The 23,732-nt window shown below is 37.8% G+C and overlaps 1 protein-coding gene across 1 annotated transcript in view; it reads right to left on the bottom strand.

The window, feature by feature from the left end:
* LOC122806804 (cocaine- and amphetamine-regulated transcript protein-like) overlaps positions 1-23,485 on the bottom strand; it is a 50,952-nt gene extending 27,467 nt beyond the window's left edge. Inside the window, exons 1-2 of the mRNA XM_044077527.1 lie at positions 22,831-23,485; positions 21,933-22,016 (exon numbers count right to left, since the gene is read on the bottom strand). Coding sequence (XP_043933462.1) covers positions 21,933-22,016; positions 22,831-22,980 — 234 coding nt within the window. The 5' untranslated portion in view covers positions 22,981-23,485. The remainder of the gene's footprint in view (positions 1-21,932; positions 22,017-22,830) is intronic.
* Positions 23,486-23,732: the final 247 nt, after the last annotated feature.

Below are 23,732 nucleotides of genomic sequence, written 5' to 3'. Positions count from 1 at the left end.
TTCTCAGTACAAGGTTGCTACACCTTGAATTTTGAATTAAGTCAAATTTATTGGAGACAATTATCCTTTTGGTGGCATTTTTTAGCCTGCCAGGTGTCCACACACTTGTGATTACTGGGTAAATACCCTTTAGGTGCCTAATATTATACCTAAGTATTTAATATATTAATGAATAATATGTATAGTATTGCATTAAAGAAATAAAGAAGACAGAGAGAAGAATTTATGCAAAAAGTATTAGAGGCAGACTGTATAGCTGTTTGAATACAAAACACCAAATATCACCACTCCAAAAAAGTAAGTACCAACAGTCAAGTGAGCAAATGAATGAGTGAAAAATTAAATGAATGATGGTGTGAACTGTGGAACTACACTTTTGGCATTTACCCCGATTTAATTAATGTTTATTCTTCATCTAAGATCATTCTAATCTGGAAATAAGAACAATAAGCTGCAGGTGGTGTGTATAATGTCCCGGTATTTTCAGGCCTCCTGTTTTGTGACTTTGAGACCAGGTATTTTATGTTGATTGTATCATTTGTGAATCTGGCATTATTTTTATTTATTGTCTTTTTTAATCCTTAATATTTGATATACGTCCCCCTGTTACTACCATCAAATATTCTCCTTGAAAGCCCTTTTTTTCTTTTCCTAACATTGGAAAACACTTTGAGGAAGGGACAAGCTTTTGTCTTTGTGTAGAGATAATGATTTTCGACTGCAGCTGTCAGTTTAGTCAAGGTAGTGAGCTTTTTTACATACACCTACCGCCTCCATCTTTTTGCTGGCAGGTCTAGTGCAAAGTTTACTACATGGATGTATTCTCACTTGTGTACAGCTATGATGCTTAGCTAAAGTGCTATATAGTTCTTGGTTCAGCCTTCATTTTGAGCCATCCTGGATAGTAAGCACAGTTCTGGACATTGCCACAGATGGCAGTCCTGTGACAGGGCTAACAATCTTTTCTAACCTATGGTATGGCAGCCACTCACTCCCTTACCTTCAATGCATGCTATTATGGTGCATGGGTTGCTAACAAACTCACATCAGCTGGACACAGTCAGGCTTTACCATCTGCACCAGGGAGCCACATATATTCAGAATTATGGTCTTCCAGATTTCCTCACTAGTAATGATACACTTTGCCATTTGGTCTTTCCCCCCACAGTGGTGCACAGTGCTACTTTATGGGAGAATGTTCTTCCAAAGATATTTAGAAAAATGACACAGAAAGTAGTTAAGACAGTAGTAAGGATTAGACAGCTATAAAAAGTTTACCTAAATCACCATTCAATAAATGAATTTATCAGTTGACAAACGTCATTGATCATTGACTGGCCAAAAACAGAACTGGTTATCAGGGAAGAAACAGAAAAAATAAATGGTGACCTTGTACAGAGGGGGAGATAAATAAAACATGACACAAGTGGCAGAGACATTATTGAGATGTATACTGCTTAGAATGTCAAGAGATAGCTCTTTTAAGTCCATTTGTCAAATTCATATTAAGTAATGTTGAAATAAAAGTACTTCCTTCAATGAAAAAACAAATGCCAATGATAAAAATTGGACTCCTGCTTGAGAGGATGAAAAGCTTACTTTGCAGATTCAGATTTTACACAGAGATGGGATAGATATGATGATTTCGGTGACGCTGTACATGAAAAAGATTGTGAAATGGTTTGCAAACGATGGATGGTTTAACTCTTTCATTTCAGAAAATAAGGAAATGTTATATGACTGACTGATTTAATAGAGTTAATACTAACTTAATAGCTCAAGTGTCGAGTGAAATACTAATATTGCAATAATGGGTGTACTGGGTAGGAAAAGATACTATGTGAACAGCATCTGTGGTTTATAACTTTGCTTTGGTTTGCTATTCCTAAGCTTGACAGTGAAATGGTAGGTGAAATAACTGATGTTAGGCTGTGGTCTGTTTTACAGAAGATACTTTGACTATTTTATAGATTTTCTTTAAATAATGAAATAAGAGAAATATTGAAACAAGAGACAGCCTGGAGTTTAACATTCACTGATAAATTTCTTCCTATAATTACTGAAGTCAGTAAAATAAAAATACCACTATCAGTTATCACCTGCATATAGCTTGAACAGTTAATGCTTTGCAAACATGCTGAGAAATTTTGCTTTTTCTTTCTTTTTCCTGTCAGTGCTATAATTTGCTTATTAACAAATGACTACTAGAAGACTAAATTATTTTGATGAGGTCAGCACGTATCTTTATTGTTTTCTACTGTAATATACATGCATAGGGAAGTGCAGAGTTTGCTGAGTCACAGCTAATCAAATGTGTAACTCCTGAACTCAAATAATTGAAAATGACACATTTACTCCAGAAAGGAAGCGCTAAAGGCCATTTTGCTCCTTGTAGGACCCATTTTAATGCCCACTTTCCCTTTCTGGTAGTGTGACTGGGAGGTTTGATAACTTTTTGTTTTAATTGACTTCTATATCTAGTTTGATGGAAGGGAACTCAAGGAAGTGACATAAACCCCAATAATGAAATTGCAGAACATTGTATGCTTATGCACACTTTCAAGCAAGCATTTTCATCCTAGGTAATAGAAATTTTTCAGACCAACTACACATTCACATTGGTCCCACTACTGGTTGAGCTGTAGGTCATCAAACCACAACTCAGTGACACCTTGAGGTATTGAACCTTTGGAATGAGTACTAACAAGGGTCATCCTAAAAACAGCTCCAGTACTACTTGCTTCTTGGGTTCTCTAACCTAGGAAATGAGTGCTAACAGAGGCCCTCCAGGGAGGAATTAGCCTTTGTTGCCCAGGTACAGTGATGTCATCTTTAATACTTTTCTTTCTCTTTTGGTGGTTCAATTGACTGGCAACTCAATGAAAGGCCTCACCTAGGTAACTCCATTTTCCTTTGTCAATTTATACCCCTATCCATTTATAATCCCTTTTCTCTTGAACACAGTAAACCTTTCTACCACTCCTCCTCAACTGCCTTCCTATCTTAATTCCTTTAGATTTTAATTTCTGGTACTTACGTATTATCACAACCACATTTTCGCGGTTGCAAAACTCGCATACTTCTAGTGAAATGAGGGCATGAAAACAGATTTTTAGGTTTCCCTCATTGTGCTACACATCTGAGCATGCACATTCACTGCAGGAATTTCCCAAAGTCCAATGAAATTCACATACTACAACTGAAATGAGGGCATGAAAAAATATTTTTATGTTTCCGTAATCACAGAACACCTCTGAGCATGCATTTTCACTGCAGAAACTTCCCAAACTCCAAGCAAATGTTACTTAATACAGCCTGTAACATCTTAGCAGCAATGAATGCTTTAGCACTTTTACATTTTTACTGTTTGCACTTCCAGACAGAATAATTATGTTATTTATTCTCCAAACTGGCCAGCGATAATACCTAAGTACCATTATTTCTAATGATAGATTGCACTGTTTTGAATGCAAATGCCTACATGTGTAATGTACGATGTGATAATTTTTAAGTGAGAGAATACCACTTTAGGATAGCATGCATTTCTTGATCCACTTCAGAGGCATCACCATTTTAGTTTAATAAATAGATGTGTAAAGAGGGCTACAGTTTGTAGAACCTGGAGCAATCTGTAATTACACATTTCATTTGCCATAACAAATCAAGCGTGCATCTGTAATGCACGCTAATCAAGAAGATGATTTTTTTTACATTGTTTGTCTTCCTGAAGCTAACCCAAACTTTGTCATCAGCAAGGAGGAGTTTGAATGACTCCTTAGTGTTTAACACCCTAGTTTCACTGGAAATATGCAAATTTTGCAACTGTGAAAATGTGGTTGCGATAATACGTAAGTACCCAATTTCTTTCTTTCTAACCCTCCCACTTTATCTATCTCCTTCAGATACTCTCAACTACTCTCTCATAACTAGGTTCAATGTCAGTATGTACCCTGATATTCTTACTCCCACTGTTATTGACACATCTGCTATACAGTGCACCCCCCTCTAGTTGTAAATATTATCCACTTACCAACTGTTTCACACTTCTTACTTCAATTTTTTTTGTTCTTAAAATCAATATTGTAATGCTTCTTACCCATTCTAATGTCCGCTTGTCACATATATTGCACATAACCATTTGCATACTAAATGTTTTACAGCTGGAATTTTATAACATGTATTATGTCACCACAGAAGAAATATCTGTTTTGTCTTTGTATAGTGTCACTGCAGAACAATTACCTATTTGTATCTAGATGTCTTAAAAACTATCTATGTAATGTACCTTTGTAAAAATTTTGTTTTGTCATGACTATCTTAAAAGTATCTGCTGAAGCTTTTCTCCCTAGGTCACTGCTGAAAATGGGTTTTGCCCAGTTGCATTCTCCCAATCAACAAATAAATGTATGTATGTATCTATGTGCATGTGCAAGGTTTGATGAATTGAGAACAGAATGAAAGGCATGATTTGGCTCTGACTTCAGTATGTATATATGTGTTGTGGATATGTGGTTAGGTAGTGTCTGTGCGTGCGAGTGTGTGTGTGTGTGTGTGTGTGTGTGTGTGTGTGTGTGTGTGTGTGTGTGTGTGTGTGTGTGTGTATGTGTGTGTGTGCGCGTGTGTACACGCATTTGTAGTGTTGATACAGGGAAAGGGTTACTCATAGTGTACTGTGCAGGGTTGTGGTTATGGGCTGTGGAAAGGTTAGGGTTAGCACACATGAGTAATATGGTATGGGGAAAGCTAATTGCCTAACTCCATCAATATAATTTTTGATATAGTTCAATAATAGGAAGTTCAAATAATTTCCTATATAGTCATATATATATCCATGCATCTCTGCTTACATGAGTTTGGCTAACTGGAATGGGGTTGAGCTATATTATGGCAAGTCAATGTCTATTTAGCTTTGATCAAACTACTGATAGGGTCAGTCAACTCCATCCACAGACTGTCTCAATACACGCTCATTATAGTCATTTTCTTACCTGTATACATCTCAGATTACCAACTGTGATCAAATAAAAATAATAGTCACAGTAATGTATTTCAGATTATTTTTCCCCAAATACATACTAGTCCTGCTAAATTAGATCAACAACTCTCTAATTGTGGTCAAACCATATGAAGTCTGTCACTTTCATTCACAGATTGCCTCAGTAACAAACATTATTGTCATAGTAATGTAATTTAGTTTGTTTTACTTAAATATACATCAATACCGCCAATCTAGATAAGAGCAAGTTTAGCTGTGAAAAAATCTATGGGCTCAGTCACTTTCAGCTGCAGACTGCCTCAGTATTTGCTAATTACAATAATTTTATTGAGTGTGTACAGTTCAGATGTCCAACTGTGATCTAGTAGTCACAGTAATGTATTTCAGCTTGTTGTACTCAAATTCGCAATAAATTTGCCAAGCCAGAACAATGACTTAACTGTGATCAAATGAGAGCAGGGGTCAGTTACATCAGCTGACAGCCTTTGTGCCCCCTAGTTACAACAAATTTGACTGTGTACACATCAGATTTCTGTGATAAAATTAAGGAATAAATGTATACATAATGGCACTGTTAATGCTGTCAGAGACATATAGGGCAACCCTTTTCCACCCCTATTTCTGCCCCCCACACAGAGATGTTCCCACCAACTGCAGTTACTAAACTGATGGTGTACACCTCAGATGTCTGTTCTTGATCAAATGAATGAAACAAATACTGAAATAATGGCCACAAGAATGTATTTCAGTTTATTTCTGTCAGATGTATATAGCACAACCCTTGTCTCATCCATTAGACATACAGATGCATCAGTTACAGTCATTTTGTTGACTGCATATACCTCACATAACTGATTGTGAAACAAATAATTGACTATATAAATAATGGCCACAGTAACGTAGTTCAACTCATTACCATCAGATGCATACAGAGAAATACATTGTCACCTCCCAACATGCTCGTGCACATGCTTATGCTGATGCACGCACACTATTAACTGCATAAGCAATATGCCATTCCCCCACATAAAAATGCACACCATCCTAGAGCTTGCCTGTGGAACCTCAAGAAATTGCTGGCATAGTACAGTTCAATTAAAAAATTAATTTAATTAAAATCTCAGTTTAAGATTTACACTTCTGAGTCCTATGTCACGTCACTATTCTTTTATGTTTGAATGGGGCTGCCACATGTACCAGTCATCTGATGCAACCTTAGCTAGTGGGAACTCAAGCACTCCCCACTGAAATGCCATTTCATCCAGAGGACTTGTAATAAGGCATAATCACTATATTTGCTGTGGGGGTAATATGTATAAATACTGGTCTGTTTTAAAAATATCCAAGGAAAGTCAAGTGGCACTGTTTCTGCTGAAATCAGAACTCCATGCATGTACTGCACTGCACATGTGCAGATTTCTGAGTCTTGAAATCAGAAAGTCATCTGCTTCTAAAAAAAAAAGAATGAATAAAATATGTAAAAATATTTTCTTCTTTTCACTTGGGAAGGTTGCAACCCTGCATACCAATACTTTGAGATCTCCCTTTATATTGGAGAAGGTGGGCTGAATGAAGATAATGCTCCTGATCGAATCTCAAATGGGATTGATGAATATACCTGAGGGGCATAATTCAGAATAATGACAACTTCTGCATCCAAGGTAAAGGGGTTTACTGCCACAGGACTTCTTTGCATGTCCCAAATTTTTCATAAGAAAACCATGGCTGGACATGAGACCCTTAAGCGTACTTGGTACCACAGTACCTTGCCTTAGTTTGGTGACTGTCTTCTTGGTCACATCATTAGACTTGAGGCCATATGTTCTGTCTGGACTTTAAGGTGAAGAGAGAGGTAGACCTGAATAATGCTTGATGATTAATTGGATTCACCAGACAAGTAAGGAGCAAGAGAGATCCAGGTGAATAGTGAAGGTGCCTTGGATATGCCTGATGGGTGTTTCTGTGTGAATTGAATTAATTTCCTACCTCAGAGAGGGCATCCGCAATATTATGAGTGAGACAGATGATACTGAAATCAGACATGTTAAAGACTTCAGTCAATGGACGGTGCAGTGGTAGCACTGTCACCTCACAGAAAGAGGTTCTCTGGTTCGATTCTTGGCTGGGGTGCCTTCTGTGTGGAGTCTGCATGTCCTCCCTGCATTCATGTGGGTTTCCTCTGGGTGCTCCGGTTTCCTCCCACTTTCAAAGACATGCATCTGGAGCATTTCTCCACAGGCCTCTGCTGAAAATTGACTTTGTTCCAAATTGGACTTTCCCTGTTAACAAATGTTAAATAAATAAATAAATGGGTAAGTAGCAAGAAGCTGTGATTGGAGTGTTAATAGTAACCTTAAAACCTGATAAGTGCTTAGAGGCTGACTGATATATGTGGTGTCCAAAGGGCTGTAGTGACAACTAGTGCTGTAGTAAAATCTAGCACATGGGAGGAATGTGGACGTAGAAAGAGGCTTATAGCTGGTGTCAAGATTTTCTGGCAAACTGAAGGTGATCATTGCTGAGAATCTGTTCAGTGATGGATGGAATATTTGGAGGAATTCCTTATCTCACTTGAACATTCCTTCATTTCAAGAAGCAGTAAATTCAATATTTAGTGAGCTGGAGGTTCATGATTTTGCTGAAATCCTAGAGTTTGTCAGATACCTCTGTAGCAGTAAGGCTGCAGGCATGGATGTGACCTGGCTGGAAATGTTGAAATAAGTATAAACAGGGTCAGAGAAATGTGGGTAGCAAATGTCTTCAGCATTGCATGGAAGGTACAAATAGTAGCTCTGGACTAACAGGATGTTAAAAAAATGCATGGCACTTAGAGAAAGAACAGGATAATTTCTCCACTGTCCTGGCCAAATTTATTTAGTATGTGTGAATGCCCTGTTTCTTCACTGAACACAAGCCATAAACTTAGCTGACCCTACCCCTTAACAAAAATAAGTAAGAACATAACTACAGAAATAAACTGGGGTTCTGCTCCCTCTCAGTCTCCTTGGAAAAGGCTGTGTCACAATAGTAGAGAAAAGAATGTGACTAATAAACACCGAATACTGTTAGAAGACTATTACCTTGTGCCATAGTACAGAAAGTCATAGATGTCAGCTAATTAAATCTGCAGCTCCTTTGTGGAAATGGAGAGGGCTTATGACTGTGCATCCCTACATGTGCAATGGGAGGGTCTGTGGAGGTATGGGGTAGTGGGGGGTTCTGCTTTGTGCTATGCAGTAAATATATGAATGCAGTGAGCACTGTGGTTTTAAATGCGGTGCTAAGCTAAATTCATTCAAGGTGGGCATAAATTTCTAACAAGTATATGCCATGTCTCTTCACCCATTTCTGATTTTCATGGATGGGACATCAAGATGTAACAAAAGTTGGGAGGATATTTGGCTTGGGTAGTCTTTCTGGTGTTTACAGGCAACAATATACTTTTGGCATCATCAGATCATAATCTTCCACATGCACCAGAATGATTTTCTGAGTTTAGAATGTGACTCAGTACCTCCAGATTTAGGAGCAACTGTTTTCAAGTGGAGGTGTGGGAGGAACAGCTGTCCTTCTTGCTGGAGTTTAAATATATATACGTTTTGCTCAAAGGTGATGGTAAGAGGGACAATAAGACTGATAAGTAGATGACAGCAGTGGCCACAGTCTTGCCAGTACGCAGACTGTCTACAGTAGTGCAATGTTAGTTGAGTTCATGGTCAAAGCTCTTTACTGATCACTGTATGCATTTTTCCTCACTTAGGGTTGGTAACTTTGGGAAGGTACCAAAAGAACAAGATCACATGTAGAGATGGTAAAAATTAAGTTTCTTCACTGGGTTACTGAATATGCTAGCCCACCTAAAAGAATTCTTCTAAACCAATACCTATTATTAGTTCAATTTAAAAATGCTGAAAAGAACTGCAAATCTCATTCTCTATAGTGTAGAAAGGCTACAGTTTCTTCATGCCTAGTAGTCAGCTGTAGCTTGCTGCTAGGCATATTAGAGAGAGGGGATATAGACTACGTAAAATTCCCAAACCCTGCAGGTTATGGCAGAAGTCCTGCTGCTCTGCCCATACCTCCACTGTAATAAATGAAAATAATGCTCGAGTTGTGTTTTCAGATGAAAATGTGAATGACCTTGTTGTAAAAGGGGTACTTGAAAAAAATTCACCTGCCACTGCTGCTTTCCATTATTATTAATCTGGCTGGCTTTCATAAAGTTGACATCTATAGAATTTCATGGCAAATAAATGTCAGACTTATTTACACAAATGTACAGCAACCTGTACCTCTTTCAAAGCACTAGTTCATGGATTAGTACTAGGCTAACTGCCCTTGTGGGCCATTTTAAGCCTAGTTAGTTGCCCAGTGTGAGACTCAAACCCTGTACCTTGTAAGTACCTTAACCTTTATGCCAACCTCCCACAATATATATTACAGAAGAACATTGCTAGGCCATTTATCCATGCAGATACTGTTGCTGCTTAGTTGTGCTCCAACCAGGTTTCAAACCCAAGTCTACTAGTTGAGAAAAAAATCCTAGCATCCTTATAGATTAGTACTAAGCTAAATACTCTCTTGTGGGCCATTTAAGTCTAGCCATTTACCCCATATGAATATCAAACACTGCACCTTGTGTCTGTAAGGTAAACATTTTCACCATTATATCAACCTCCCATCAACAGGTTCATACTCACTAGCCATCTCATCTGCAGTAGAACACACTCAAGAGTACAACACCCCCCATTTCCCTTAAAAGGGCACTGCAATATCAGCACATCATTTACATGGTGTTGGGGCAGAACCCACAGCCTTCTGCACCCAAGGCAAGGACGCTACCTGTTGTGCTACTAACACAGCAACCCCCCATGAGGGATTCAGCCACATCTTCACCCCATATTTCCTGGTTATCATTTTATTTCAATGGAAATTGTTGCTGCCTTTTGTACATCTTAGAACAATCTTCCTCAGTCAACATTGGATGTTTAACCACTGTAAGGCCCTCATCTCCCACACTTTTATACATCATTTTTTGTTGTGCCTTAAATGGCAGAAATTGCAAATAACCAAGTAATGTAATGGAGGCATCCATTATTTGTATTGTCATAACTGTCTTATGTGCCCAGTCCAGGTTTTCCTTTTCTTTTTGATGGATGCCCTGGTATGTTAGCTAACTCCTGCCCACATTGTCTGGTAGGTCTGTCAGCCTGAAGTCCTCCCTTTGTGCTATTCTCTGTCCCATCAAGGTTAGAATCAGAAATATGTCCTTCTGTCTGCTGTGACACCTTATGGCTTGTCAGAAACACTTCTTTGTTGACCTCTTCCTCCCTGAAACAATGAGTTTTACTTTGAAATGCCTTTCCATCTTTCTTGGTGATGTTTAGCTCATATGGTGTGACACCTACATCATTATTTCACACAGCATCTCAAGAACTCCTACTGTTTTTAAATAAATATTTGGTGCTTGATTGTTGCCCCCCCCAAAAAACTTATGTGGCCTTTCTATTAATTACAGGATAAGAACAGTCCCCAACTCATCCATCCCACTGGCATAAGAGATAATACCGAGACAGTCATCTAGGTGTCCATCTGGGCTTTTTCTTTTGCCCTCTCTACATTCTTCACCCCACACATGTCTGTGACATTCAAGGGGATGAGTGCATTGTGCTTTCAGTGTAATTGTCCATGCCTCAATTTGTGACTCAGCCAAAGCTCATCCCCCTCTTATAGGTAAAATGCTGGTCTCTACCAATGGGTCCAATGCAGTGGCTTGCTCGGGCAAGCATCCTGCCCCCAGTTCCTACTCCTGGGATGAACAAGTCATCACTGGCTGCTCACTATTATGACTACTGTTTGGCTCTTGCAGCCCCCTAAATCTGGGCTTTTTGGGTTTGCCTCTTTTTACTACAATTGCTTTCCCTCAGTGTCACTAACAGTGAATCAGGTTGCTGGCCATCTTCTGTGTAGGCTCACTAGTACCCTTACCCTAATTTCCTTGTGAGCACACCCTCAGTGAACTAAGAATGGATAAATTATACAGATTACATGTAAATAATCTGAAGGAAGTTCACAAGTGGGGCATACACAAGACTAATAATGTGCAGTCCGGGCATACCACATGTGGCAATTAAAGGTGCAAGTGTGATTCTAAACAGAATAATTATGTTCCTGATTAGCATGTGTATTAGGCAATGATGGCAATCAGCAACTGTGTAAAAGCCCCCCACCCCACTGCTTGATGGCACAAGAAGGGAGTAGGAGAAGACAGTATGGACAGCATGTGTGAGTATGGCACGTTGGCTAGTTTGGTGGAATTTATGAATATGCTAGTGGTGAAGGGTGCAGGAAAATGATGAAGGAGGGGTCAGATGGAGGACAGTGTTATTTTGAACGTTTTTGTCAAGAGGGGGTTCAATCACTGTCAAGATGGGGAAGAAAAGGGCATCATTTTTTTCCTGGTTGGATGGGGAAGTCAAAGGAACCATCTGGTGGCAAGCAGGAGTTAGGGAGGTTTAGTGAATATAAATTAAGTGAAGCCAAAATACAATTTTACCCAAAACTGCTTTTGCTGAAAACAGGACTGGGAAAGTGGCCAAGAAATTTGAAAATTAACAATTCATTACAATGTTTCAAGTAACCAAGCTCTAAAACAATTTTATGTTAGGGTAAGAGCTCCAAACACAGTCAGTGTGATGCTCAACAGGCTTCAGCAGCCCACTCAATATTATAGTTACAACCAAAGTCACTGCAAACTGTGGAAAGGGACATTTCACTGCTGAAGAGACTACTTTTTAAACATTATCAGAAAAATGTCATTAAAAGTAAACTATAGATGCAGCCACCATTTTGCTCATAGTCATACCACCTTATATCAATGTGCACTGTAATGTTAAGGAGAGTATTCGAAATGTCTCTTAAAGACACCTGCAGGGTCCCCAGATTAATTATTGTCCAGGTGCTGCGGTAGCGTTGTCGCCTCACAGTAAGACATTGTCCTGTTCGATTCTCAGCTAGAGCATTTTCTGTGTGGAGACATGCGTGAATGGGCGTACCTTCATTGAAGGCTGTGCGTCAGGGCCGGCAACTCGGCACATAAAAATCTACTGCCAATCATTAGCGGACCGGAGTTCCGCTGTGGCGACCCCTAACCGGGAAAAGCCGAAAGACACAACAACTGTTAATGTAAAAGTGGCTTGATGTGATTAACTGGTGAATTTCACTGTTTTTACATGGGTATGGGACAATTTAACAAGTTCCAATTGTTAATTTAATTTTGGATGAGGGAAAACTGAAATGGTATTTACACAATAGTTTCCACATATCTTTTTTTGTTGGGTAGGCAGAACAAAGCCCTCTGTGATGCCATGCAGGAGCTGCACTCTGCCTTATTTCAGTCATATCTAAAATTGCTGTACCTTGGAGGAAAAGTGATTCCTTCATGCTCCATACAGTGACCAGCTTTTATTAATGTGGGGTTCAACCACATATGCATTATCATACACTTTGTATTTGCTAAACAGTCAGACTTCACTGCAAGAGTCCTACAAAATAAAAATATGTTCTCTTTACATCAACAACACAGCCATGGCAAAAAGAGATGCCACCCAATTGTGTGATCTTTGTCTTTTGTTGCTGATTGGACCCCCCCCCCCCCCCCCGTTAAGAGAACTGCAAGAATTCTCTAAATTTTGATCTGAAATTAAAACATTTCTTATAGTTAAAGCTTAGTGTACATGTTTTTAAAGTTCATCAGTTGCATAAATGCTACATCCATTACCAGCAATTACTCTATTCTACTATTATGACTGCTTCCTTCATCTGAGTGATTCTCTTGTGTCTACATCAAGTGCTTGAGTCTTGTCTGCTTGCAGACCACAGTCTCATAGCTTTATTTTCATGTGCCTGGCAGTTCACATAGGCTGCCACTAGAACTTATTACAGTTGCCCAAGGTCAATGTATTAGCCATAGGGAGGGAGGAGGGATGATGCCAGGAAACTTAGTTGAGTTTGGGCAAGGTGAATGCAGCAGCTGTGGGGAGTGGGTGAGAAGAAATGGGAGTTAGGGGTTAGGTTTAGGGGTGATGGAGAATTCTGGTTAGGTAGTCAGATTTGTAATTAGGGTTAAATAGTGACTGGGACTGTTGGGGTTAGGGTTTAAATTTGGGTTCTGGGTGAGCTATGTATTTATGTCATAGGATGATGTTAGTCAGGTTTCAGACACTTGATGTTTTAAGCAATAGAACTGAGTTAGTGGGGAGTTGGGCATTTGCCATTTTGAGGAAGTAGAAATGGCTACCCAAGAGCTAATGGCACATGAGACCCTGCAGGAAACGGTTTTCTTTCATGCTACCTTCTATCCCTCTCATCAGTCTTTCATTCTCCCTCTTCTTCCTCATCCACTCGCTTCTCTTATATTTTCTCCCTCCCCTACTCCTCTCACACTGATGTAACTGTTATTTTACTATGTAACTGTAAATACTGTATATACATACCATATAACTGTAAATACTTTATATACAAGAAATGCCCTAAATATTGTATGTTTGCGCTATTTTATACACAAATTATTACAATGAAAACATTTGTGTAATTAACTTTGTACAATAAAGCAGTGAGAATCCTGCTGATGTTAGGTAATTTTATATAACATAACATCAGTAATTAGACTATTATTTGATAACTGTTGATAAAATAGCTGCAATAATTAGATCTTTTACATTTAGGTATCCAAGCAGAAACCTCTTTTAAATTCTAAGGTTGTTGTTTATTGTTTTGTTGTCTTTTGTACTTAATCATATGTTTTCTCAATGTTTGTCTTTGCATATGCTTTTGTCTCCTCTTGGCTGGCTTGCAAATGATCCTGAAAAGATCAGTGCTGTGCCTAATTTAACAAATGTAAAATAAAATAAGCTGCATGCTTCAGTCTGCAGACATTTTATACAGTGCTATGTACATGGAAAACAGACAGCTCTGCTATACCAAAAGTGATATGGTCAGCTTTCAAACTGCCCTCCTTACACCTTGGGCTGTATAAAACTTAACCTGCACAGTGACATTCTATTGTGTATCCTACCTTTACACTCAATATTTGTAATATCCCACAAGTGTCTTTTGAGCTACTGTGCTGTTGAACACAAATTGCTACTATTATAAATCCCTCTCAAGTGCTTTATGTGCTGTTAGGTACGTGGTGCCGCACTGCTGTGTACTGTCGATGTTGTTATTCATGTTCTCTGAGCATCGTGTGCACAGTATGCCCCAACTGTATGGCTACACCCCCCACACTGAGTCCCATCCTTCTATGCATTCCTCATGTGACACTAAAATGAGCTATTTCATTGCCTGATATATGATGAGCACAGGATAACTTATGCATGAGTCAGAAATAGACGGCTGTCTATTCCTCTTTGTGAACTGTTTATCCGACAGCTTAGTCTGAGTCACTGACTGTGCTATGCCTTTTAAGCCCTATATATAGGATTTTGAATTCAACCTTTAACTATTAATTTGTCCAATCTTTGCCTTTATGAAAGGATACAAAAGTTTCAAGATTTTTTTTTCTTTTTGTAGGGGAAGTAGGTGAGTGACATGGGTCAGACAAAATAATAAAATGTGGAGACATTGCTTTATCATTTACCATTGTTATATCGCAAAGTAGTTGCAGCATGTGAAGAGTGGTCCCTTATCTGACTGGATACATGGTGACATCATAGGTACATGGTGACATCATAGGATAAACTATAGCCTGGCTAAATGTACTGAAGTCATGCGGAGGGGTATCATTATAAGTAAAAAAAAAAATCAGAGCTATGGACTGCAACTGAACAGTCAGCTTTTGATGTCCATGCTGTTCAGTACAGAAATGTTGTCGATATCTCCTATGTGTGATATAAAAGATGGCAGAATGATGATTTTTGTTTGCAGTACTTTCACTGTTGACTATGCCACTGTACTGCTGTTCATGAGGCCATACATGTAATGGAATTCCCTTTATCACTTTCATGAGAAGCTGCAGGCTAAGGCTACAAAGCCTGCTATGCCTACAAGCAGTTTTCAGGTGTGTAAATATCTGAATATTTTTGTACGCAGACAGACACACAGGTGAGTGTGTGCATAGACACACACACACATACACACGCAAACACACACACACACACACACACACACACACACACACACACACACACACACACACACACACACTACTACTACAAGGTTCTACAGAAGAAAACAACAGAGTACATTTCTCTGATGCTTAGATGATACAAATCTTACTACCATTGAGGTCTATGCACCTCAGAGGTAAAAGAAACTCACTCCAAGATTCCTTGCCAAGGACATAACATTTTCCTCTTCACCTCCATTGAACAACTTGATCCAACCTTGTCCTGAACTAGCATTCCAAATTTTATCACACAACTATCGAGAATCCAAACTCGCAATCCATTGTATGCCCAGGTCCTCCCTCGCAATTACAAAGTAGATTGTACAAAGTGGAGTGTATGTTTTCGTAATGTTTGTGTTTGCAATATGCTTTAGGTGACACCTGAAGGCATTCACAACAGCAAGGGAGCACTTGGTTGGTGGGGGGGGGAGACCAACAGATGCCCATAGCAGAGAATACTTCCTGTGTACATCTACATTATAACAAACCATATGTTTAACTATGATACAGAATTTACAAAGGAGAATATTCCCTTTCTCCAAGGCAGTGCAGTGCAGTGTTAGAGTAGGGATATATAAGTGGTAGGGTATATGGGCATAGCACCTCCACATTAGGTGTTAAGCCCTACTTCATAAAATAATTTTCAGTTGTGTTTATGTGAATTCTATTTCATAGTTGAATGTGTGGTTATATGTGCTGACTTAAGACTGGTATTTTTACATGTATAAGGATGGAGGGGGTTGCTTCTTGTCAATAACTTGATGCCTGTTTCTATCCTGAATACAGAGTTGAACTTTTAAAGTGTTGAAAAATAGAATACCAACTAAATGTTCATGATTATTTTTAATTTTCAGGAATACAGAGTGTGTGTGTGTGTGTGTGTGTGTGTGTGTGTGTGTGTGTGGGGGTGGGGTACTGTCTATTCAAGAGTAATTTTAAGGACATTTTTTATAGCAGGAATTGACAAATAAATGGCTATAGCATGGTATTGGATCAAGAAAAAACACTGATAAAGAAAGACCATAGAAGACTATAGGTGGGTCTATATTATAAAGTCAAACAACCAAAATGTCGACTTACTTTCCATCGACACCTAAATGTCGAAGCTGCACTTCATTGAAACTCCAAATCATCGATTTCTTTCCAATGGAAAGAAATCGGTAGGCCAACAACGGACAACACATTAAAATAAACACTATTAAGTGGGGGGATTCACACACACACACACACACACACACACACACACACACACACACACACACACACACACACACACACACACACACACACACACAAACACATATACACACACACACACACACACACACACACACACACACACACACACACACACACACACACAATGTGGGGGGCTGTGCCCCCCACACCCTCCTGACTAAATATATTAACTCCAAGATCACACTACAGTCGGGAACAGGGCAGATGTAACAGAACGGCCAACCGATTTCTTTCCCTTGGAAAGAAATTGATGATTTGGCTGTTCAATGAAGTGCAGCTTCGACATTTAGGTGTCGATAAAAGGTGAGTCGACATTTTGGTTGCTCGACTTTATAATATAGACCCCTATGGGCTACATTAGTGGGTATGTGAAGTTGGGAGACTCAGTAAAGTGAATGAGTTGCCAAGGGTGTGTACTTAGATTAATGTTCAATGGATATAAAGGGAAAGTTTTTAAAGTAAAAAAAAATAGAGTATAAAAGGGGTGTTCACTGAACCTTATATTCTATGTAGTTCACACAAATTTGTTTCTTAGCATTTTATAAGGATTACCAGGTGTGCCTTCTTACATTTAGAAACTGTCTTTATTTCACGATTACTTACAAAGATGACATTTGAATGCTGTCAGAGAACAGGTATCTGAAGTATGAAATAACTATGAATTATATATGACTAAGCGAAAGGAGATGGAAAACGGACTGGTTTTGTGTAGGACTTCGTAGAGGAGTGGGTGTATAACATGAGAGTTTCTTGTAATAAAACTCATATTCCCAATTTTTATAACATTATTTTTTTTGACAAACAGTTAAAAACAAAGCATTGGTTGGGAATGGGCAGTTGCATGGTTATATTAGAAAAAGAAAACTAAGATGACAATTAATGTTTCTTTGATATCAATGTTTTCTTCTTTGGCATTAGTTTTACTGTTATAAGTTAAATTGCAAATGAATATCTTAATTTGTGTTTTAGCATATAAGGCATAAATAAAACCCTGTAAACAATGGAGTGCTGTATGATAATATACAAATTATATTTTATATATACATCTTAAGTTGGTCATTAAAACATACCACAGCATGTCTTTGTATAAATGATCACATGAACAAATATGTAACATAAGTCATGCTTTTATTGTTAATATAAGTAAAGTGTACAGTTGCTGTTTTATACTGTAGTGAGTTAAGAAATGCATGACCACTCATTCCTTGACTGCACATTCACAGTGCAGTCTATTGTGACCTCATTTTCTAGATATGAATAAATACAAATATGCCATTAAATAGCATGCAAGAATGCACAATATTAGTCTGGTAACATATTTTGACTTCTGAGAAAATAAAAGTTTCATAGCTTATTTTAGAAGAATAAGTTAGGGTTTTATTCTTAACTGTATAATATATATATATATATATATATATATATATATATATATATATATATATATATATATACTAATGTATGCATGTTGACTTAGTAGTAAAATATTTGCCTCACAGCTCAGAACCTTCATGTCTAGCTTTTTTTTTCTCATGCTACACTGACTTCTTTCCCCAAATATACATTTATTATTCACACCCATATTTATATTAAATATATACCTTTGTGTGTAGTTACTGTGCCTATGTCTGAACATTAATTTGATCGAGTAAAGCTGGCCATCTTTGTCTCCTCCAGCAGACCACATGTTTAATCGAATGTCAGTAATTGTCAATAGGTTCTACATGGAGGGTCCTACTCCCCTATAGGACCCAGATTAAAGCCTGTTCTGGTGTTTCAACTGAACAGACTTCAAAGTAATTGGCTGCTTAGTTTAGCAGTTGAACATATAAACATTTGATCCTAAATAATAAAATTATGATCACATATATATGTATGTATGTATGCATGTATATGCATAAATGTTATATACATGTGCATAAATGTTATATACATATGGTATCCATGCCCAAGAGTAGCCAGAAATGTGTTTACAGAAGATCACTGCAGTTACCTGGTTTAAAAAAATATGCAAACACACCTGTGTGTGTATTCACATGCAGTATTCATGATGAATACCACTAAATTAAATATATTTGTTTATGGTTTGTGGAGATTAAGGCAAACAATAACATTGACATTTTGAATAAAAATCAGTCATCTAGCACTCTTCCTTTTATGGTTTTGTAATAAAATATTTTTTGGACTTCTTTCTTATCAATGAAAAGGTATCCTATCCAGAACATTTAAATCATAATTAAACAGGACAATAAAGTTTACTATAATTATAATTAAAAAGGGTGTCCTGGTTAAAAAACACAGGAAAAAAGATTTCTCAAAAACAAAAGTAATAACCTTGCCTAAAATGAATATAATACCAAATAGTTTTACATGTGGGTGTATATTTGCTTTGTAAATAACATTTCTCAGTTACTGACAAGAGTCATAGGCATACTGAAATGTAGATTGAATAATGCAGTAATTACAATACCTGCAAGTCAGCTGTTTGCTCATAAGAGATTATTAATATGTTAATGTTACTGAAATTAACTACTTAGTTAGTGCTCAATGACTTATAATCTGTATTTGTGGAGGTGAATAAACACAATATATAAGTATATTTGCCAGTAATAAATGTCATTCCTTGATTTTCTGTTTTTACAGATGTGCATATGGGGGGCAGGAGAAAAGGCACAAAAACTGGTTGTGGTGTTAATTTATGAGTATTTCTAACTTCATGTCAGTATGAGTTAGAACATTAATGTACCAATAATTTAAGCATTATACAATGAAACAGCAAAGCTAGAGAATGCTGCCTGTGGAGTTGTGATGATATAACCTTGGTTCTCCTGGTGAACTGGCTTTTGAAAGGCCATCCGGTTCAGGTTGCTTGAGACTAGCTTTCCTAATGGAGCTTTAATATAGATGGTAGCCCTCCAGATGACACCTGAAGACATTCGCAACAGGAAGGTAGCACTTGTGGGGGTCTATAGATGCCCTCAGCAAGGAACAGTGCTGAATCCCATGTGCACTTCCTGAACTGATGCTACAACATATTATGTAAATGGGGAGGGCATTAGTAAAGCTAAACAATATCCTGATCTTCATCATTTGATGTTCAGCCCTTGCTAGTCTCCTTAATTCAATGTATTTATTAACTTAGTAAGTGACGCAGTCTGTCTTGAATCCTTTTCAGTTACAATGTGTGACGTAAGGACAAGGATAAGGGAAACGGAAACATCTATGGATAGTTTAAAGAAACCATTCACATCATATGTTTTAAGAGGTGGCAGGAAACTAAAGTGTTTGAAGAAAACCCATGCATATTTGATGAGACAGTCATAGGAAAGGCATGCATAGAGGCCATATGAGCCATTGGGTATGGTGGTGGTTTAAGGTATTAAGCATCTAAAAATAAATATATTTTGCCATTTCAACATGGAAAATACTTTAATAATGCACCTCTATTTGCTCAGTTGAGAATGACTAAACAACAGACTTTACCTTGCCCACTTCTTCTGTGGTATGTAGGCAAGCTTTAACAAAATGATACATAACTGGAGTTGTGTTGCCATTGTTTATGTACATAAAATGGATACAGATTTTTCAGCCTGAATCTTGTGAAGCAATGACTCTGTATTTACTGTTATTTAGGTCATTTATTAATAATGAACAACATGCTTTGAAGCTTTCCTGAATGCAAGTGTGAAACAAGTGTAGAATATATGCACAGTGACTCTATTGAATGTTTGTATCTACACATCTCTCACTGTATATTGCATTTGTTAGATGTGTCAGACACAAGTAAACTTCATCCATGTTATTCTTATCTCTGCAGAGATGTGGAGGATGAAATGAGGTGGCCATTCATGTATACAGTTCATGTGCTGTATATTTGTTGTTTTCATGGACTGTTGTTATTTTTGTGGTCTGCTACAACTCACTGGTCATGCACAGCAGGAGGTCCACTTTATGATGCAGATAAAATTTAAAATGTTTGTCAGATAAAATCCCACCCCCAACTCACATATGCATAGCTTTGATGTATGGTGTTGGCAGAGTACAATTAAAGAATACTGATAATGTTAAATATCACACCTTAGAATAGAAAAGATATAGACAGGCTCCTCATACAGCAGCAAGGAGGAAGGTTGGTTCCCAAGTTTTCTAATATTGATGAATAAAACAGACATACCCTAGGCTAGATCCAGTCTTTATTACAATGGCTCATTGTGGGTATACTGTAATTGGGGGAGTGGGCAGACCACCACCTGCATTTACTTTTACTTTGATTTCTATGAGAATATTTTTAAGCTTTTTCAATATCAGTAGGCCAGATCAATGAATACTTTTCAAAGAATCCAAATCTAACAAACTATATTTAGCCCAGGAACATGATTTGCATAATACAGTCCTGTTTCATGTTTCTGCTATAGAGCTGCATTAATGAGATAATTGCAATTCATGTATCCTGGCCCCTGCTGTTTCTTGTAGGTCAAGATTGATTAAGGTTAACATTATGAGTGAGAAAACTAGGGATCTACTCAAAGTACTTGAGTACTATTTCCTCACGACAGGCTGCCACTTGCTTGAAAAGGCAACTCTGTCTCTTGTAACTCTTTAGACCCCCAACACCCTATCCTGTAAAGCCTTATAACCCTACCAAACCCCCCATTTTTTGCCCTAAAACTACCTAAAGCAAGAAATATCCCTCCTGCTCTTTAAATTTGAAACACCCTTCTTGACCAGTGCCCTAATCTACACTCCCCCACTATGGTTGCTGCTCTTACTTTGGTCAAACTCCAATAATGTTTGCCTAAACTCCTGTTCAAGTTTGAGCATGAATGACAGCTTACTCCAGCTACAAGATGCTAGAGTTCTTGGCTTTGAGAAGTTAGGACTCAAGCAGTTGTGGTAGACCAGAAAACTAATTATAATCTACTGAAAAAAAATTAACACCATTGTATAAAAATCTTAAAAAATAGACACAATTACATTATTAAAATGTTCCACGTTTGGATTAATATGTAATCAATTACTGCAGTTCTTTTAGCAAAACACAACTGTTGCAACTCTTGTTAGTAAGCTGGGATTTCATACCTCATTTGATTTGCCCATGTCCTAAGATGGAATAACTGAATGGGAACCACTACTGAAAAAAATAAGTGAAAATGTTGTTTATTTACTGTTAACTGCTGGGGGAAATTGTACGTAGCTATGTATAATGAATTATAGGACTTTCTGTGTATTTAAAACTTAATTTTACTCACATGGCTGAAATTCTGGTGTAAAAAAAGCCAGTCTGGTTTTACCTTCAAAGCCTAAATGGAATCTTACCTTCACTTGTGTGCTAAATCTTGTAAGATACCATTCTCTCACACCACACCTCTACTACCCAGCTGCAAGGACCCACAATATTCCTATACTAGCTTCAGCTCTACCCCTGCCTTCCTCCAACTCGGTTTTCACTATAGCTATTATGTCAAAAACGCACATTCCTATTATGATGGCTGCTTGTTTAAACTTTGTAAGAAAAAAATAACATTGATTTACCGTAGGAACCTGTCCGACCTTCTTCTCCCAGGCTGGAACTCTTTTGCTTTGAAGTTTCTCTAGCACTTCTTGAAGAGCACTTAGCTGCAAAACAAACAAACAATTCACGTACAAATTATTGTTTAAAATAATTTATCTTTGTTTTCGTGATTCTTAATAGCACAATTTTGCAGCATATCAGGTTTTGATAGAGGTGCCTTTTTTTGCAAATCACACGTGTAAAAACAAAAAAGTTGTAAACCCTGTTCCTACTTCAGATCAGTTATCGTAATTTTTTGTTAAATTACAGCTCACAAAGTAAGCACTGTATACATCTTTGTACAATTACTGTACACAAAGTAAGAAATGCTAGGAAATGTATACATCTTTGTATAATTACTGTATGCCTGTTTTCTAGGGCAGCTCAGGCACTTTGATCTAGAACAGCCCCTTGCTGAGAACCACACACCATGCAATACCTTGTGTCAGAATTAAACAGACGTCGGCATAGGTGTATCTTGCAGTCTTAACTACTAAGTCACACTGCTGTTAAATTTACCAGAACCCGATTTTGCAGAATCGTATGGAATCAACCTTACGTTTTCATGATATGGTGAACAACATAAACTGTCGGATACGCTGTCAATACAGCGTTAAAACTTTAAGCAAAGATGTTTAATAAACAGTTATAAAACTAAATAAACCGTCATTTGGGCTGTAATGGTTTGATGAGATTGATCTCAAAACTGTTTAGATTCATAGATTAGTACTAGGCTAACTGCCCTTTTGGGCAATTTTAAGCCTAGCCAATTACCCCATGTGATAATCAGACTTTCAGGTATCACATTTATTAGAATAACATTTAAATATCATGAACCGTTTAAACACTAAGCAAATATAATTATACACAGTGACTTACAAGTTGCTTCTCACTGGAAGGACTGGAGTTCTTGTAATACAAATCTCCGATGCCCCTTGTTTCCACGTCGTAAACATCGTCTGCATGGACTCCGGACACTAAGGCTGAGCAAGTAACGGTGAATAATAACAACACTTTACTGCTGTCCATGGTACTGAAAGCGTCCCCTAATAAGCGTCCACTGAACTTTAAGGCTCAGCAAAGTCTCTCGTTTTCTTCTCTCTGTCTTTCCAGATTTTGTTAAAGTTCTATTCATCCACCTATTTATCTCAGCAGCAACTTCGTGTGTCTTTTCTGTCCTGTCGCTCCTCCTCGGAATGATGCTGTTACAGACGTGAACATACCTAAGGCGTGGGCGAGCCAGCCGAGTCTAGCAAGAAAAATGAGTTTTGAAGGAAGTAGTTTAATTGAAAACAAACATACAAATTAACAAACAAGATCTGCGTGAGGTGTGTGTCATTGTTTGTGGAGGTGATGGGGGAGTCAGTGGGCACTGAATTAAAGGCAAAACAAAGAAGTCTGTGTTTTGCATGCGATATTCTCAATAAAGGTATGCCACGCAACAAAATGTAAATAAAATGCTTTGAGATTCCTACAAGAAAGTAACTTTAAAACTTAGTTCCAACAAAGATAAAGTTCATTGTATGGTATCAGCAGGCACCAGGAATGTTGCCCTTATCCTTATTTCTCAGGCAATGACATACCATCTTCAGATCATCTATGTATCTATACTTTTTGGGGGTGGGGGTCTACCATATTTCAGTCAGATTTGATGTACTTGCATTTTAGTTTAACGTGCTTTAAGGACTGAAGCACCCAAGCACAATCTAGCTGAAGTAATTGTCTCCGCCAGATATTTCCTTTATCATAAATACGTAGATAATATACGTTTTACCGACGAA

Source organism: Protopterus annectens, chromosome 7.part0, assembly GCF_019279795.1.
Source record: "Protopterus annectens isolate FY-2018-M chromosome 7.part0, PAN1.0, whole genome shotgun sequence".
Taxonomy (NCBI): domain Eukaryota; kingdom Metazoa; phylum Chordata; order Ceratodontiformes; family Protopteridae; genus Protopterus; species Protopterus annectens.
The sequence above is the reverse complement of the archived record's forward strand: the minus strand, read 5'-3'. Positions and strand labels throughout refer to the sequence as shown.